Raw genomic sequence first — 16,697 nt, 5'->3', positions numbered from 1 at the left:
CTAAAAAATGACAGCCTATCGATATATCGCACTAATCGCAGGCGCTCTCCCTTTCCCTTCCCTCGCCCCATCCCTCTCCTCCCCACTCCCCCGGCTTCTGACTACCACTAAACCTGGAAATACAGCGAAGCGAAAATGAATAATGCAGACGTAACATAACTTGATTCACATTAACGACGCTCCTCTTGGCACATAATGGCACACCATCTTGACTTGTGTACTTGAGGATTTTTGAGGAGACCGATGTTCCATTTGATCGGGATGAAATATCCGACGTAGATGATCTTAGCTGCAGCAGCTGTCAACATCATCATCCATCGCATCGGACGTTTTCAACTCCAGTGACCTGGATGTAGAAACCAAAATTAGGCCATATCGTTTTTATGATTCTTTTTTTTTTTTACATCCCGAAACAAATCAATTGCGTTATCAGAGATATAAACAGCGTTTTTACATAACTATCAGCTCACTTTGTCCCCCCCCAGACTTTTCTTTCCCCATTTAGAACAAATCCGTCACACGCGATGGATAGGGAAGTGCTTTGTTCGCAACCTAGCTTTCTTCCATTCAAGCAAATGGAAAAAAGTGCCAAGAGAAGACAACAATGTTATTAGCCAGTGAGCTAACATTAGCTACCCAGCTAGCTAACACGGGTGGTTATAAGTGGGGGGGCGAGTTAGCCTAGCTAGCCATGTATTGAAAAAGGTGCAGCATTGTTATTTTCGTAGCTAATTAGCTAGTTTCTTAGCAGCACAACTGTCTGGCAGATTTTCCATCAAAATCGCCCAGTCCTGCATTGCAACTTGCAAGCTTTAAACCATTTGCTGCTGTGTTAACTGACAACAAGCTAGCTTGGCAGGGAGACCTGCCTAATTTGATCATTCTAACGCTAGTGTGGTGCCACTGCTATATTCTTTTATTTTATTTTAATACCATCGCAACCAGTCTTGCTTTTGCCAAAACACAACAATGGCTCAAGAGGCGTTTCCCCTGCATTTTCTGGTTTGGGATAATCACTACCTGGAGCTTGACAGAGAACTGCAGAAAAAAGAGGTAGGTTTTATTTGTCTTTCTTTTCTTTTTCAGCCTTGTGACAGTCAGTTTGACAGGTGCGCCTGTTTACTCTTCATGTGTCAGTCCCAATGAATGACGGACTGTTCTTGCTCTCTTTTATTCTGCAGCAGGATGTTGAGCGCTTGGATCCGAGGGGGCGCACCCCGCTGGAGCTGTCCGTCTGTCTTGGACATCTAGAGTCCACGCGTGTGCTGCTCAGATACTCTGCTGATCCAACGCACTGCAATGCACAGAGCTGGACAAGTAAGTGTGTGTGTGTGTGTGTGTGTGTGTGTGTGTGTGTGTGTGTGAGAGAGATCCAGTGGGCCACTTGACCTCTTTACATTTTGGATGTATGCTTTAGTTTTGCAGGAGGCAGTAAGCACTGGAGACCCAGAACTTGTTCAGCTGGTGCTTCAGTACAGAGACTTCAAGCGTGCCACAGAGAGACTGGCAGGGATCCCGGAGTTGTTGAGCAAATTAAGACAAGTAAGATATCCTCATGACTTTTGGACATGTGTTTTTTGACAGTGGGCAAAGCATCCAAACTTAAGCATTGGCTCAGCTGTTGATGATTAGGTTTGTGGTTTTAGAGTGGATGTGCCCTGCCCACAGCCTGTATCATACCTTTGTGTCTTCAAACACCCCCAGGCTTTGTTTCAAAATCTGACACAGATACCAGAGAACACAACGCTTTGCTGGCCTTGCTATAAAATGTCCTGATGTCATTATTGCCATCGCTTTCAGGCACGGGACTTCTACGTGGAGATGAAGTGGGAGTTCACCAGTTGGGGTGAGTGTGTTCATTTGCTTTCTCAGAGGTCAATTTCAGCACCACATAGGTGGACAGCTCCCTTAGCAGCGGCTGTCACTCAGTCAGTTTACACAGGGAGAAATGTGCGTGTCTGAAGGAAGGGTTATGGAGGCGTATATCTAATGTGCGGCTGAGCATAGACATGGTAACGCCCCGCCTGCCTCTGATTGGCCTACCGACACTGCCCGTCTTGACTGTCCACTGAGGTAGATATAGCTATGCTGGATAGTCTGATGCGAGGTTACTCCGTGGTGGAAAATAATACAAGTACGGTGTGATACAAGAGAACTGTAAGTTGTATTTTTGCAGAAGAGGCCAAACTACTATAATTAGATGAATACACGATAATCAACACTTAACACTTTATTTAGAAGTACACACCCAAATCATAGTACATCGTACACGTACATTAGATATATGCGTTATGGAGACATGCATACCCAGTAACCACTATACTTCCTGCATAGTTGGAAAGGTTGCTGTGATGAAAGTTATTTCATCATTACACTCAAGATTACTTGTTATAAAAATAATAGAAATAATCTGAAATGTAATTCGCATGGATACTTGAAATCAGAAATGTAAGCAAATCCATTGTCACCTACCCTTTCTTTTTGCCTGTAGAGGTCATTTATTGCTCCTGCACTTTCACTAATGAGGAGTGGTAGTCTACATTTAAAAGACCTATCGTGGTCCTGAGCAAAAATAATTTCCTTGGGGAAAATCTAAATCTTGGTGTGATTCAGAAGTTGGGTCGTGTTAAACCAATCAGGCAGGAGATAGAACATAGTGTATTGTTCTCTCTTTTACAATCAGCTGCAGGTGATGTATTTGTGCTGTGCAAGTCCTTCGCCACTGTTGATTTTATTCAGGCTTTAATCAAGACTTAGTCACAACTCTTCCTATATTTCAGTGAGAATTCTGATTAGAACATGGACCTTTTTTGGCACAGAAGAAAGTTACCATATAGCTTTGACACCAGACAGATTATAGAGCCCTAAAATTAGATGCCACTAATGACATTCCATTATTTATTCCTCTTCATCCTACCTTCTCATGCCTGGCTTCCATATTTGTCTTCCTCTGTTTGGCCTCCACTCTCTTACTGTACCTGCTACTTCTCTTCCACGCCCACCTCCAGTGCCTTTGGTATCTAAGGTGTGTCCCAGTGATGTGTACCGGGTCTGGAAGAGTGGTTCATGCCTCCGTGTCGACACCACCCTACTAGGCTTTGAACACATGACCTGGCTCAAGGGCAGACGCAGCTACATCTTCAAGGGCGGAGGTATGCGGTTGAACATCATTCATGAAATGAAAAGGACTATTTCTTCTCATAAGACAATTTCAGATCATACCACTTTAACAGCTTAGAGTTGTTCAACTGGTGTTCTTCATTTAAAGAGAGTGAGGTGTAATTAAAGATTGCTCCCATTGGTAGGTGCCTGGTCTTGAGAGACTGCTCTCGCTCCTTCTCTGCCTCGACTCAGTGGTTGATCTGTGGTTGTCGGAGCTGTCTGCTTCTGTTTGTGGGTTTAATTTGAATAGAAAATATTATAAATTATTTTGAACCAGAGCCACTCTGCTTTTCATGGACTGTGGTATGTTAAACAGACTTGTGTAATAATTAGAACATCAGTGCAAAGGCACTGTTTTTATCCCACAATTTTGCAACCCAGGTTGTTCACCCAGTGCCAATTATCTAATGTAATCCTGGGCGCTACACTTCCTCTGCCAACCTGGGGGGGCAGCGGACTGACCTCATGCCACCTCCTATGCATGAGGAGTAAAAAAGGCACTTCTGCTGTTTCTTGCAGTTCTGGCTTAATATTCTTTTTTTAAGAAAATTGCCAATATGGTAAGGGGCTATGCCAAACGGCGAAGACACGAACCTCATAACCATTGGCCGAAGGGTGGTGCTATATCAGTCAAATGAAAAATGCTAACTTTGAACAGGCATAGATCATGAACCGTTTGACATCATCAAACTTCATTTCACATATGCGTCTCCTCAGTCATGAGGGGGTAAAGGTGGCCTTACACTAGCCGATAATCGGGCATTTGAAATCTGACAGCACCACACACTACAGGATAATCGGAGCGGGGCCGAGCAAATATCAAACATTCTTGATGTTGATCGGGCCGATCCCGATCGCGCGCAGGGGGTGCCCGATTGAGTCGGGCACCCCCCGAGCGTCAAAAATGCCCGATTATCGGCTAGTGTAAGGCCACCTTTAGTCCCTGCGACATACTAGCGTCATGTCCAGGGGGTGTACTTGTACATCAAGCTGCCTCACGCTACAGAAACAGGAGATAGGCTCCTGCCCTATGGGCCTCATGGCTCGGCAAGGCTACTTACAGTCATGAGGGACAAATTTGCCACTTTGACCTCGCTCTGATCTTTGACCATTTTGAATTATATAAAAAACTGTTGAATTCGAACTCCTCCTGGATCTTCTGGGCAATCTGCATGGAACTCTCTACAGAAAAACTTTGGTCCAATATTTAAAATCCCAGTTGGAGAAAGTTTTTACGTGAACAAAATATTTTGAAATATGCCATTATAAGCAACATGCATGCATTTTAATATCCAAAATATCTCAGAACTCTGCTCAGCTGTTTCCAATGCTCGTTTGTTAATTGCATGGTCTTCTTTCTCAAGTTCAGTCTATTATGTTTCTGGTGCTTAACCACTACAGTCACTGGACACTGCTTGCAAGGACTATTTATAGTGTCTGTCTGTTGTTCTCTTACTGTATGTATGCCCCACCCATAAACGTTGTCCAGTGGTGATCAAAACATTTGTTCCTTTTCAATCTTTGTGTAGGGTGTATGTACGGTACTGCCATCTCGGTGAGAAAAAAACCCAAAAACGCCGGTGGGGCTGGGGCAATTTTCTGACATTAATCTCACAGATTTGCCACAATGAAGTCGGAAATTTCCGATCTCAGAAATCTCTGAGATTAATCTTGCAAATCTGCAAGTTAATAACTCCGAAAGCTAATTGGGTCAACAGCAGCACCATGCGTAATTGGGCATCCGCCCTACGTGCGCCACTGTCATCCTGCACACATACTATACTCACATAGGCCTACTACACACACACACACACACACACACACACACACATACACATACTATACTCTTTAACAAGTACTCTAGCCTACAACCTGTATTAGGCTACCATGTTTTAGTTCTTGCTTACTATAATTCGCTGTTCGCTCTGGATCAAGAGTGTCTGCCAAATAAATGCCTAAATTGTAAATTATTACTATGTCCTATCTGCATGCTAGACCTATAGCATAGGTGTTGCACTGTGGTTTGAGCTTGTAGATCAGCTATTTTTGGGCAGCAGACGGTTAATGAGGGAGTTTGTCTCTTTGACGCATGCATGGTGCTGATCGCAGCAGACACTTCAACATATAGCATTTTATTGAGTTTAGTTAAAACTCAATCTCTCCCAAATGCACTGACTTGGAGACATTAGAAAGAGAGCGCAGTGCCGTTTGCTTTCATGAAAGGACATACAACACAGGCAAGAGAGATGTAAACTTTTATTTTATCTAATAAAAGGAGGATTAAAGAAAGATGAATATACACACAGGTGTTTTCATGTTGGTTGGGTTGGGGTAATTGATGACTATCAGCATGTCATCCCGACCCGAGACACTTTACCATTATGTTCATTCATTCAGGCTACACATTCAGAATCAGGACATATAGATTGTGAGTATATATTTTTATTTAGGCTACATTATAATAACATAGGCGCTGTGGATACATCTAGAGTCTCATTGGGAGCCAAGGACCAAATAATAATACATAATTATATTCGAAATGGCGGGTCTTATAGAAAACATGCTATACCGCTGTACTGTCTTGCCTGCCGACATTTGCATTTCGCTTGATATCGCTTGATACAGAGACAATACAATTGTAACCCAAATTAATTAAATAGACATTTCACACATTACATATAATTTTGAATTAAAAAAATCGCCCCAGAATTGACAGACTTGACAGAATGGATGGATGGTTACATCCATCCATTATTATCCATACAGTGTGAGACTGAGTTTTAATTGCCACGGGCCATGCAGGCCTCATGGTGCCCAATTACGCATGTATGATGCTGCTGTTGACCTCAATAGCTTTCGGAATTTTTCTAGTTAATAAACTCAGAAATTTCGGACTTTAATCTGGGAAAATCTCGTAAATTTCCGATTTTAATGTGGCAAATCTGTGTGATTATAAAATCTGAAATTTGTGAGATTTTTCTCAGAAATCTGAGATTAATGTCGCAATTCTGTGAGTTTTTGAAGTCAGAAATATTCTACATTTTACTCAGAAATGTCCAAGTTTAATGTCAGAAAATTGCCCCGCCCCCACCGGCGTTCTTTTTTTTTTCCGCGCCGAGATGGCAGTAATACGCCGTCGTAGTACTGCATTTCATCTGCAATCGTGAATTCTGTCCCCTGCCCAGATGAAGGGGCCATGGTGATGGAAGTTGACCATGAGAAGCAGGTGGTGTACACTGAGCCCCTGGCACTGTCTCCTCGTGACACCCCCTCTCTTCTGGCAGCAATGCAGCCCTCGCAAGAGAACACAGCCCAGAGACTCACCTCGCCTATCGTCTCCACACACCTCAACACACGCAACATCGCCTTTGAGAGGTAAAGCCTAAGTTATACTTTGTTGCACAGCATGGGTGTAACACTGAACATAGCAAATCTACATGCGCACAAAACATATGGCATGATGTATTGTGAGCTTCTAGCTTTGTTACACTGACAGAACTAATTGCAAATCAGGCTTAGCACAGAGGGGGTCATCGGTTCATGTTATTATCCTCACCAGGCCGGAACGGCCGAAGGCGAGGGATCGTTTTAGCTCCTGTGAGTCTGTCTGTCCGGCAGTCTGTCTGTGAACAGCTAATCTGGCAACACTGGACTGATCAGTGTGGAACTTTGCACGCACACTCCTGGGAGTTAGTCTTACCGTTGCAGGGAAAACAAAGCCCTCAATTTGCTCATGCAAGCAACAAAAACACACATCACAGCACCTTCCTACAGCCAATGCTACTGTATATACTGTACTGTATATGCTTATAATGGCTATGTCTTGTCCTATTGTACAGGAACAAGTCAGGAATCTGGGGTTGGCGCTCTGAGAAGACTGAGGCGGTCAGTGGCTATGAAGCCAAGGTCAGTGACTGTTGAGTAGACCTAATAGATATACATTTGTGATACGATGTTGGAAAATAGGTATAATATACCTCTATTCACCTGGTTCCCACATTAGTACTAGGTGGTAATGCTACATACTAGCATGTAGATACAAATATTTTGTAACCGGCTGTAGATAGTGTAGGCAGTTGCACAACCCTAAAACAACAACTTTGACAAAGCATTGGTGATTTCCAAAGTTAGGGGGTAAAACATATATATTTACTGTCTGTAACTACTGCTCTGAAGAGAACTGGTCCTAAGCATACATAAATATCAAAAACATGCCACATCCCTTTTTGTGTGACTGGTCCAGGTTTACAGTGCTACCAATGTGGAATTGGTGACTCGATCAAGGACAGAGCACCTATCAGACCAGGACAAGTCAAGGACCAAAGGTAAACACAGACATACCTTAATGTTTATATAAGACACCATTCAAACAACAGTCATTCATTATCTCCCATGTTCCCAACCAGGCTCAAAGACCCCTCTGCAGTCCTTCCTGGGGATAGCTGAACAGCATACTGATCAGAATGGGGTGAGTATCCTCAACATATTCTTTTAGGCAGAGCCACTGATAAACAGACTTGTGTCTCACTCCCTCTCACCCTTTCAGAGTAATGTGTCACAATGCGCCAGCCCCCACAACCCGACAGCCATCACAGCTGAGGAATACTTCGACCCAGAGTTCAACCTGAATGAGAGAGACATAGGACGACCTGTAGAGCTCACTAGCAAAGTTCAGAGGTAAGCTGTCATAATGGTCATACCATAGAGTGCAGAAGTCCTGACTCGCTCATCCCCTGGTTCATGGAAGTTTTTCTTTATGGAGAACACCATGGGGTCATCTTAAAATCGTTATGCCTGTTGTATGTGTCCCCTAGCAACCGGGGATCCCGGATCATACACAGGGAAACACGACACTGGGAAATACACATATGACCCTACGGTCATAACGGCAAAAGGAAGCTGGGCTTGAATGTGGAAACAACTAAAACATCACACACACCTTGCACGTCTGACCAATCACACTCAATGATCTGACCGAATATTCTTCAGGTAGTCAAAACATCTCGGTGTGCAAAAGCGCCCAAAGAAAGTGACCCATCTGAAGTTCTGAATCACATCATTTTGTAGTTGATGCCTACGCTGTACATCTTTGTTCGGATGTCGAACAGAGTATGTATTGAGCTTAACTGTTGCACCCATATACTACTGGGTCTGTCCCTCTTCTCTCTGTGTTTATCTCTCTTTCTCTATCACTCTACCTGTCATCTCTAGGTTTAAGGCCACCCTATGGTTGAGTGAGTCCCACCCTCTGTCGCTGGCTGAGCAGGTGACGCCCATTATAGACCTCATGGCCATTTCCAATGCCCACTTTGCCAAGCTGCGTGACTTCATCACCCTGCGCCTACCACCCGGCTTCCCTGTCAAAATAGGTGTGTTGGGCTGATTATGTTGTGTGCACCATTTCCCATGTATTCATGTACACATTGTCAGCAGGGTAGAAAATGTATTAACTGCAAGCCAAATAATGGTAAACCAGCTATTTAGCTATTAGCCGGTCCTAATCTGCTACTAAAATAGATATAGTAATAATGCTGGTGCATTTTGACAGTGTGTTGCTGTGGTCACAGTGTCGGTCAACAAATGCTGGGGCTTTTCCTGGTGCCATTTTACTTGGTAGCCGAGACCATGCCCGGTGTTGAAGTGACTCACTCTCTCTCTGTGATCTCCAGAGATCCCTCTATTCCACGTTTTGAATGCCAGAGTGACCTTCAGTAACTTGTGTGGCTGCGATGAGCCGGTCAGCTCTGTCACTGTTCACACACCAGAGGCCTCCACTGAAGCAGGTAACTGCAACTGTTCATAAATGCACACAAACTTCATCCAAGCTTGTATATCATTTTGCTATGGTTACCCAATATCTCAATCAAAACACTAAGCGTTACTAGGATTATTACATAATCACCTAATCGCAATTATTTGAGATAAGATCGATCAGCTATTTCTGCTATTTATTTTTCTTTGTATTTTATTTGTCATATCTGCTCTGCAATTTGTGATTATGAAGCCTAAACCAAATGGAAGTAAAAAATGTTGTTAATCGCAATTATTTGTGTCAATTAATCGTCAACTTAAATTTGTATTCGTGACAGTCCTACAAAGCACTTGGAACGTTCTTCCAACTTGCACTTTAAGGCACGATTCCCCCCCCCCCCATCTCTTTCCACTTTAGGAGTGTCTGCCCCTCCTTTCCACTGCGAGGTGGACCCTTCTGTGTTTGAGCCACCTCCAGATTATACTACACTTGGGCCGGGTCGCAGCGAGCCCATGAGAGACGAGGATGACAACCTGCTGCAGTTCGCTATCCAGCAGAGTCTGTTGGATGCTGGCACAGAGAGCGACCAGGTTAATGCTAGACCTATGAACTACCAGATTGTGTTACGTTAGTCTGAGCTAAACCACTCGGAGAAGGAGAATTCCATGCTAGAAGGCTTTCTTACCTTTATTTGTAGTTGTTACGTCCCCACCAAAGAGGTCCAGGTGTTATTTTGTGCAAAAGCGCATTATTGGCTATTTCCCCTACCATAAGCCCTCAATGAATTGCATTGAATTGGATGGGGCTATGGGGTGTTAATTTGCTTATTTCCATCGCTCAAAAATCTATTTTTTTGTATATATCCTCTCTTCATAATGTAAATAGTATGCCAAGTGGCACACTTTACTACTTATTTCGATGGAAATAAGCGAATTAGCACAAAAACCCAACCCCCATTGAGGGCTTATATTAGGGGAAATAGCCAATAATGCACGTTTGCACAAAATAACACCTGGACCTCTTTGGTGGGGACGTAACAACTACAAATAAAGGTAAGAAAGCCTTCTAGCATGGAATTCTCCTTTAAAGGAATTTCCTTTAAATAACTTCATTATTTAACATCGTTATTGTCTAGACCTGAATAATTAGCGCAGGAAATTGTGCTTTTTCACATCTACTTTTATTTTCTATTGCCCTGCTATTTTGCTGATTACATACGGTTAGTTACCTACGGTATAACTGGCCACTAGATTTGGAGGAAATGTGATTGAATGATTTAATATTCTTCTGTGTGCGTGTGCGCCCCTAGGTGACCATTTGGGAGGCCCTGACCAACAGTCGGCCAGTCCCTCCGTCTCCTTTGTATGAAGAAGACTCTCAGCTGGAGAGGTGAGATGGCCATACCTCTAACTCTATGTTATGTCTATAAACTACTATCAGCCAACTGGGGAAATCTTCCTTTTTAAAGGAAAATGAAACGCCAAATCCTGATTTCCTGCCTATATGGTGAAACATGTTACTCCTAGTCATGATTTCAACATTTCCATGAAGAGAATAAGATAAAACCATGAATACAGGTATTATGTGTTGTCAGTTCTGCCATCTACAGGATGAAACGGTCCCTGCTGGACCCTCATATACCACCTCAAAACATGATATCAGACTCTACTTCTCTGGGATGACATTGATTGCAGTGGTTTGCACTTGATTTAAAGCGGACCTTCCTGGTCCCTGCCCCACCTGCTCTGAATCAGCAAAACAAAATAAGTCCAGAAATTACCACTTAATTCAAAGGTTTGATATAGCAGCCAGTGGTACAGCATGCACACTGAAACAGTAGACCTCTTCTTTCCTCCTACAGTAGACATCTTATGTTCCTTTTCCCTGCTTTTACAGTTAAACACAGACACAGCCCCTCTTTCTCTCTCTCTCTCACACACACACACACACACACACACACACACACACACACACACACACAGACACACAGACACACAGACACACAGACACACAGTGACACAGACACTCACACAGACACTCACACAGACACTCACACTCACACAGACACTCACACAGACACTCACACAGACACTCACACAGACACTCACACAGACACACACACACACACACACACACACACACACACACACACACACACACACACACACACACACACATCCATCATCGATGGGGAATCCAAGATAATAGAAACTGCAGGCTTTCTATAGTCCTGAAAAGTTGCAATGCGAAAATGGAAGCCATCATTCTCACGATAATACAAATCTGAACATTTTTATAAAAGAAATATTGTTAGGAAATATATCTGCCTCACTGGTGGACGGGTTTAAGAACTGCCCTCCTATGAGACTGAGTAGAAAGAAAATTGTGCCATTTTATCATGATTATTAGTGAGGACCTAGTATATGAAAATAGGTTGAAAAGTGGTGAAGTGGTCCTTTAACTCCCCTGCCGCGAGTGCGCTTTTGTTTGGCCAACAGTAAATTCAACTCTAAACCCTTGGAAAGTCATTTTACAGTTGAAAAGATTTTGTTCTTCATCGTAGCCGGTTCGCCGCGATCGAGGCACCCTCATCAAATAAATAGAAACCTGACATTTGTTGTTTGATATGTGATTTATTTCCGACCATGTATTTCTTAAAATATACATATATTTTTGCACCAGTGGTTTTTCGACCACTTCGCGAGGTAGGCATTTTTAACCAGACCAGACCTTATGACCAGACCCACGTGTGTCAGTTGTTTTGACATAGAATAGCCTACCTAAAAAAGACAGAAAGAAAAAACGTGTTACGTAACCCTAGCGAAACAATTTTGTTGTTCCGATACGAGTTCCGATACGAGTACATGCACACACACATGATGGGAGTTTTACATTTTACATACCAATAAACACAATTGGCTCTCAAGGGCCACAAATTGGCCACCTATTGGGGATCCATGGTCTATGGGTTACAGTACAGTGTAGCAGTGTTATTGTACATCATTTAACTATAGCTAGCTCGCTAACATTATCTAAAGCACATATCTTTGTTAAGTACTATGTGCAATTTTGAAACTGGTGAATCTGTCCACCATGGCTTGCCATGTCCAATATGGACAGCGTATTTTGATGCATGAGGCCATCGCCTGCCTAGCGGCTCACTTGGGCACACCTCACCAGCCAAGGCCTCACTGTCGTGCATCTACAGTCTTTATTAAAGATGGAGTGCCGTGATTTTTTCCCACCCTAAAACATGATCATCAGGTCTTATTGTTATATAAGGAGGTATCATTTTTTCAAAAAAGTGTACAGTATTTGTTAAAATGTTGTTTTTATGTGGGCACGCCCACCAGTTCATTAAGTATGCCTGGTTTGCCTGATGGGTGGTGATCCACCTGAACTGAAGCCTCACCCACAGCTGTAGTTGTATGATAAAGGGGGAGGAGTTAGGGGAGGGGCTGATAATGTGATGTCACTATATAACTGTTTATTTAATTGGCCCGTTTGACTGTCAAGGGTTCAGCCTCCATGAAGAAACCCTAAATACAAAGTTAATACACCATTGCACATAAAAACGACTCCAGGGTGTCTAATGAAGTTCTGTCACCTCATAGACACATGAAAGACTGGAAAAATACAAAAATTGTGGCACTCCATCTTTAACTAAGGACTGTCGCAGCAATAACTAGAAAAAGTGCCCTTCTGGGCACAGGTCTCTCCACCAGGAGGATAGGACTGTGTGAGATGTTTGGCAAAATGTTTAGTAGTAATATAAACATGTTTGCCTTGTATGGCAATTGGATGATTTGAGGCATTTTGTTCCAATCAACCTGTTTTGCAAAAATCAACCTGTTGGTGGCGCTATAACAGGCCAATGTGAAAAGAGTGGGATATATTCCTCAGCCTAGTAAGAAAATGTGTGAAAGATTTCACGTAAATTGCATGCTGTGTTCATGATTTGAGGCTTTTGTTCAAAACGGGGCAATCTTGCAAACTGTGAAAGGCAATTATAGCCAATTAGGGTGGAATATGAAATATCGGACAGATCCGACTTGAGCACATGACCATAGAGATACTGTGTAACGATTTGTGAGATTTTTGGACAGAATCTGGAGGAGTAATATCCAAAAATGTGTTTTACAAAAGTCGGCCTCCTGGTGGCGCTATGAAAGGCAGATGCGGAAATCGTTGGCATCTAGGGAGTGTGTGTGCAAAGTTTGGCATCGACCGGGTTAACGGTGCCGGAGATTAGCTGGTAACGGACAGACGGAAGGACACACGGACGGACACACACACGGACGGACACACACACGGACGGAGTGCAAAACATACTCTCTCACCATGCCTTCGGCCTGGTGGAGACAATCACAGCGATGTAGGCATGGTTTGCATCCTTTTTTGTGGGAATAGCCTATGCGTGTACCGGATGTAGTTAAACGACTGACTCCACTGACTGCTCTCCATGCTGTTAAGACTTGACGCGTGTGAGAGCTATTGAGCTTCCTCGGACCAGCCGCAAGTCACTCCCCCTGATAGCCTGAACTGCCTCTATCCCAATTTGGTTGGTTTTCAAATATGGGTAGTAGGCAGGGGCATTCATTACTTTTTGTAATGTCATTATTAATTCGGCAAATTTTCTAATTTTTCTGGTCCCTGTAATGTCTGTTTTTTGTAGGGCTATCCAGGAGTCCCTGTCCATCTCATTGGCTAGTAGGGAGGAGGAGGAGGAGGAGGAGGAGGAGGAGGAGGATGAGGATGATGCTGCTGCTGCTGCTGCTGCTGATGATGCAGCAGCAGACCCCACCCAACCCTCCTCTGCCGCCCCATTGGATCCCACTGCCAATTCTCCACCTTCCTACACCACAGTAGCCGAACCACCGTTGCCGGGACAGTATGGTGTGGCAAGCAGCTTTGATGAGCAACTGCGCATCGCCATGGAGATTTCTTGCAGGGAGCAGGAGGAGATAGACAGGTGAGTGATTGATTGACTGACAGGATGCGAAGATATATTTTTGGTGCGGCAGGCTTTACATATAAAGTCGATGCAAATTGACGTGACGCTGGTAATAGTAAGTTGTTACTGTAGTATTATCACTTTTTCCAGTAACGAATAATATAAAGAATTTAACGTTTTGAGTTTACAGTTGTCATTTCCCCATAAGTAACAATTTTCACGAACCTTAGTGGTATTGCGAGTCCAATATTTTTGTGGCTTTTTCTGCCATTATTGATAGGTTGAAAGTAGACAGAGGAAATGGGGAGAGATGGGGGAAGACATGTGGCAAAGGCCGTCGGGATCGGGAGTCAAACTCGCGGCACGCCGTCAGGCTGGCTCCGCAGCCTACTGTAGGTGCCCAGACGTTTGAGCTAACCGCCCAGGCCAGAATCGCGAAAGCTTTTGTTTAGCCGTTCAAATGTAGGCAGTCCATCTAATACTTTCTACAGCTCATCTTCAGGGTTAGGGTAAGTGTAGCCTAGGGTTCCCCAATTGGCGGCCCGAAGAATTTCCAATTTTCATTTATTTATTTATTTATTTATTGAGGGCTAATAAAAATTACAGGTATGTTATGTGCGATATGAAGTGTGAGATTACCATAATGACTCAGAGTTAAGTTGACATTGATTTTACGATATAAAATAAATAAATAAAAGTTATAATAAAGTTATAATAAATTGAGGTCCCAGATATAAATGGCATTAAATGGGGGTCAGTAGCCTATGAATGTCAAACTGGGCATCCTTCAAATTAGAGCACAGCCATATCTTTTCAAATGGGGTCTTGCCCTGAAAATTAATTCATTTTACGCTCAAGAGTTAAAGAAAGGTCCATTTGGTTACCAACTCTCCATCATTTAGCTGGGGACCACCTGGAACCCCCTCAAGGACCACTGGTGGTCCCCGGACCACTGATTGAGAACCACTGTTCTACATCTAAGCTTAATTAATGAAAAAAACAACCCGGTACCCTTGAGGAAACTTAATTGGAACCCTGGTGTAGCCTATTCCTTGTCTAGACTAGATAGCTTGCAAATGTTGAATATAGTAAAATCATTATTATAATGGACATTTCGATAAATGGTACATTTATATAGTGCCTTTATCCAAGGTGCTTTATATTGATTGTGCATTACATTCACCCATTCATACACCGATGACGGAGGAAACCATGCAAGGCACCAACCTGCACATCAGGAGCAATTAATGGTTCAGTGTCTTGCTCAAGGACACTTCGACACTAACTCTGGGGGAGCCTGGGTTTGAACTGGCAACATTGGGTCCCTTTCCGCCCACTCTACCCCACTCTACCCCGAAGCCGATCACACGAGTAATGTTTCGTATGTCCATCGTGCGTTGCTATTCAGGTAAAGTTGTGAGCAGTACAAAGTCTCTGGGTCTTACATATATTACCTGTTCTTGTTTTAGGAATCAGAAAGAGGAAGAGGAGGAGCTAGAGAGAATCCTTCAGCTGTCACTCACAGAAAAGTAATGAAGACAGTGATGGAGGCGGCGGGTCTTCACTGGGGAACAAACTTAATTTATTATTTTATTTGGAGGTGTGTGAGTGTTTATTTTATTTTATTTTTTATCCAGACACGTTAAGTTATTGCTGATATTTCATTTATATTTTTTCTTCTACAAAGGCTGCTACAAGAGAGTGTATGGGACCGGATAAAGCAGTGATTACCATAATGGAATAAGTGGGAGAAATAACGGCTGAAGGCATGGTACTCTTAACATTAGAATGAAGGAAAAGATGAAAGGGAGAGTCTTTGTTTTTTATTCCATGTTTTATATTTTTCACAATCCTGCTACAGTACTTAATGAGTGATAAATTATCCTTCAGCTGTATACATCATTAAAGATATTGCTAATGATGATCACCATTATAATGTAATAACTGATTTAAAATAATTATATGATTATAATATTTGAAACAGAATTATGTTGGCTGACATGCGTGTTAAAAATAAAAATGATAATGGTCCAGATTTTTTTTTGTATTTTTGGCCAACTGTGATGGTGCAGGTTTTTTGTTAGCTACACAGAAACATACTTTACATATCTAATTTACAATATATCAGTGTTTTTTCATCTAATGTTCTCATTTCTAGAGATCCTCAACAAGCAAATGATTGGGTTATGTATTTCATTCATTGGCTTTTCAAAGATTCTAGCAGCATACTGTACATGATTGGCCAATTAGTGATATATTCAGTCCACCTAAAGTGTAACCGACTCAAGACCGAGACCAAAAGAATTTGAATACTAATCGAGACTGTGACAATAATCATGTTGGTCTGATGGTGAGGGCTCAACATTTATGCTTGTTTTCTGTCAACATTTCAAAAGAAATAAAATGCTAACCAATATCCTCTTATCTGAAACACTGCAATTATATTTATTGATTTAGGAAAATCTCAAATTTAATTGTGATGCCTGTTACTACTGTGACTGTTATGACCTATATTAAACTATGTGTAGAAAATAAATCTATTTGAAATGTAAGCCCAAGTAAATATTTAAAACAATTACTATTGTAATAGGTGACCAGTAAAAAAATCGGAACCCGAATTAACCAAAATAGCAAGCTTATTAAGGAAACTATTAAGGGTTGAGCAATTGATCTGAACTTGCACATGGCCATTGACCATTAGCATATATAGTCGCTGGCTATAGTCGACGTACACACACAGAGAACGACAGAACAGGCTGACACTACAAACTTATAAAGGACTTTCATTTAGGGCCTCTGTCCACACAGCATTTTAAGAGCTTTGGTTGC

At 42.5% G+C, this 16,697-nt stretch overlaps 1 protein-coding gene across 1 annotated transcript; it reads left to right on the top strand.

The window, feature by feature from the left end:
• The first annotated feature begins 185 nt into the window (after positions 1 to 185).
• ankrd13d (ankyrin repeat domain 13 family, member D) lies at positions 186 to 15,903 on the top strand. Its single transcript, XM_079500668.1, has 16 exons — positions 186 to 1,053; positions 1,182 to 1,317; positions 1,418 to 1,542; positions 1,801 to 1,846; positions 3,009 to 3,152; positions 6,348 to 6,537; positions 7,002 to 7,068; positions 7,406 to 7,487; positions 7,569 to 7,630; positions 7,709 to 7,839; positions 8,374 to 8,531; positions 8,832 to 8,945; positions 9,332 to 9,504; positions 10,224 to 10,303; positions 13,590 to 13,886; positions 15,338 to 15,903. The coding sequence occupies exons 1-16, from the start codon at positions 970 to 972 to the stop codon at positions 15,399 to 15,401; spliced, it is 1,953 nt and encodes a 650-aa protein (XP_079356794.1). The 5' UTR covers positions 186 to 969; the 3' UTR covers positions 15,402 to 15,903.
• Positions 15,904 to 16,697: the final 794 nt, after the last annotated feature.

Source organism: Electrona antarctica (genome assembly GCF_951216825.1).
Source record: "Electrona antarctica genome assembly, chromosome: 1".
Taxonomy (NCBI): domain Eukaryota; kingdom Metazoa; phylum Chordata; class Actinopteri; order Myctophiformes; family Myctophidae; genus Electrona; species Electrona antarctica.
This window is presented reverse-complemented; position numbering and strand designations above follow the sequence as displayed.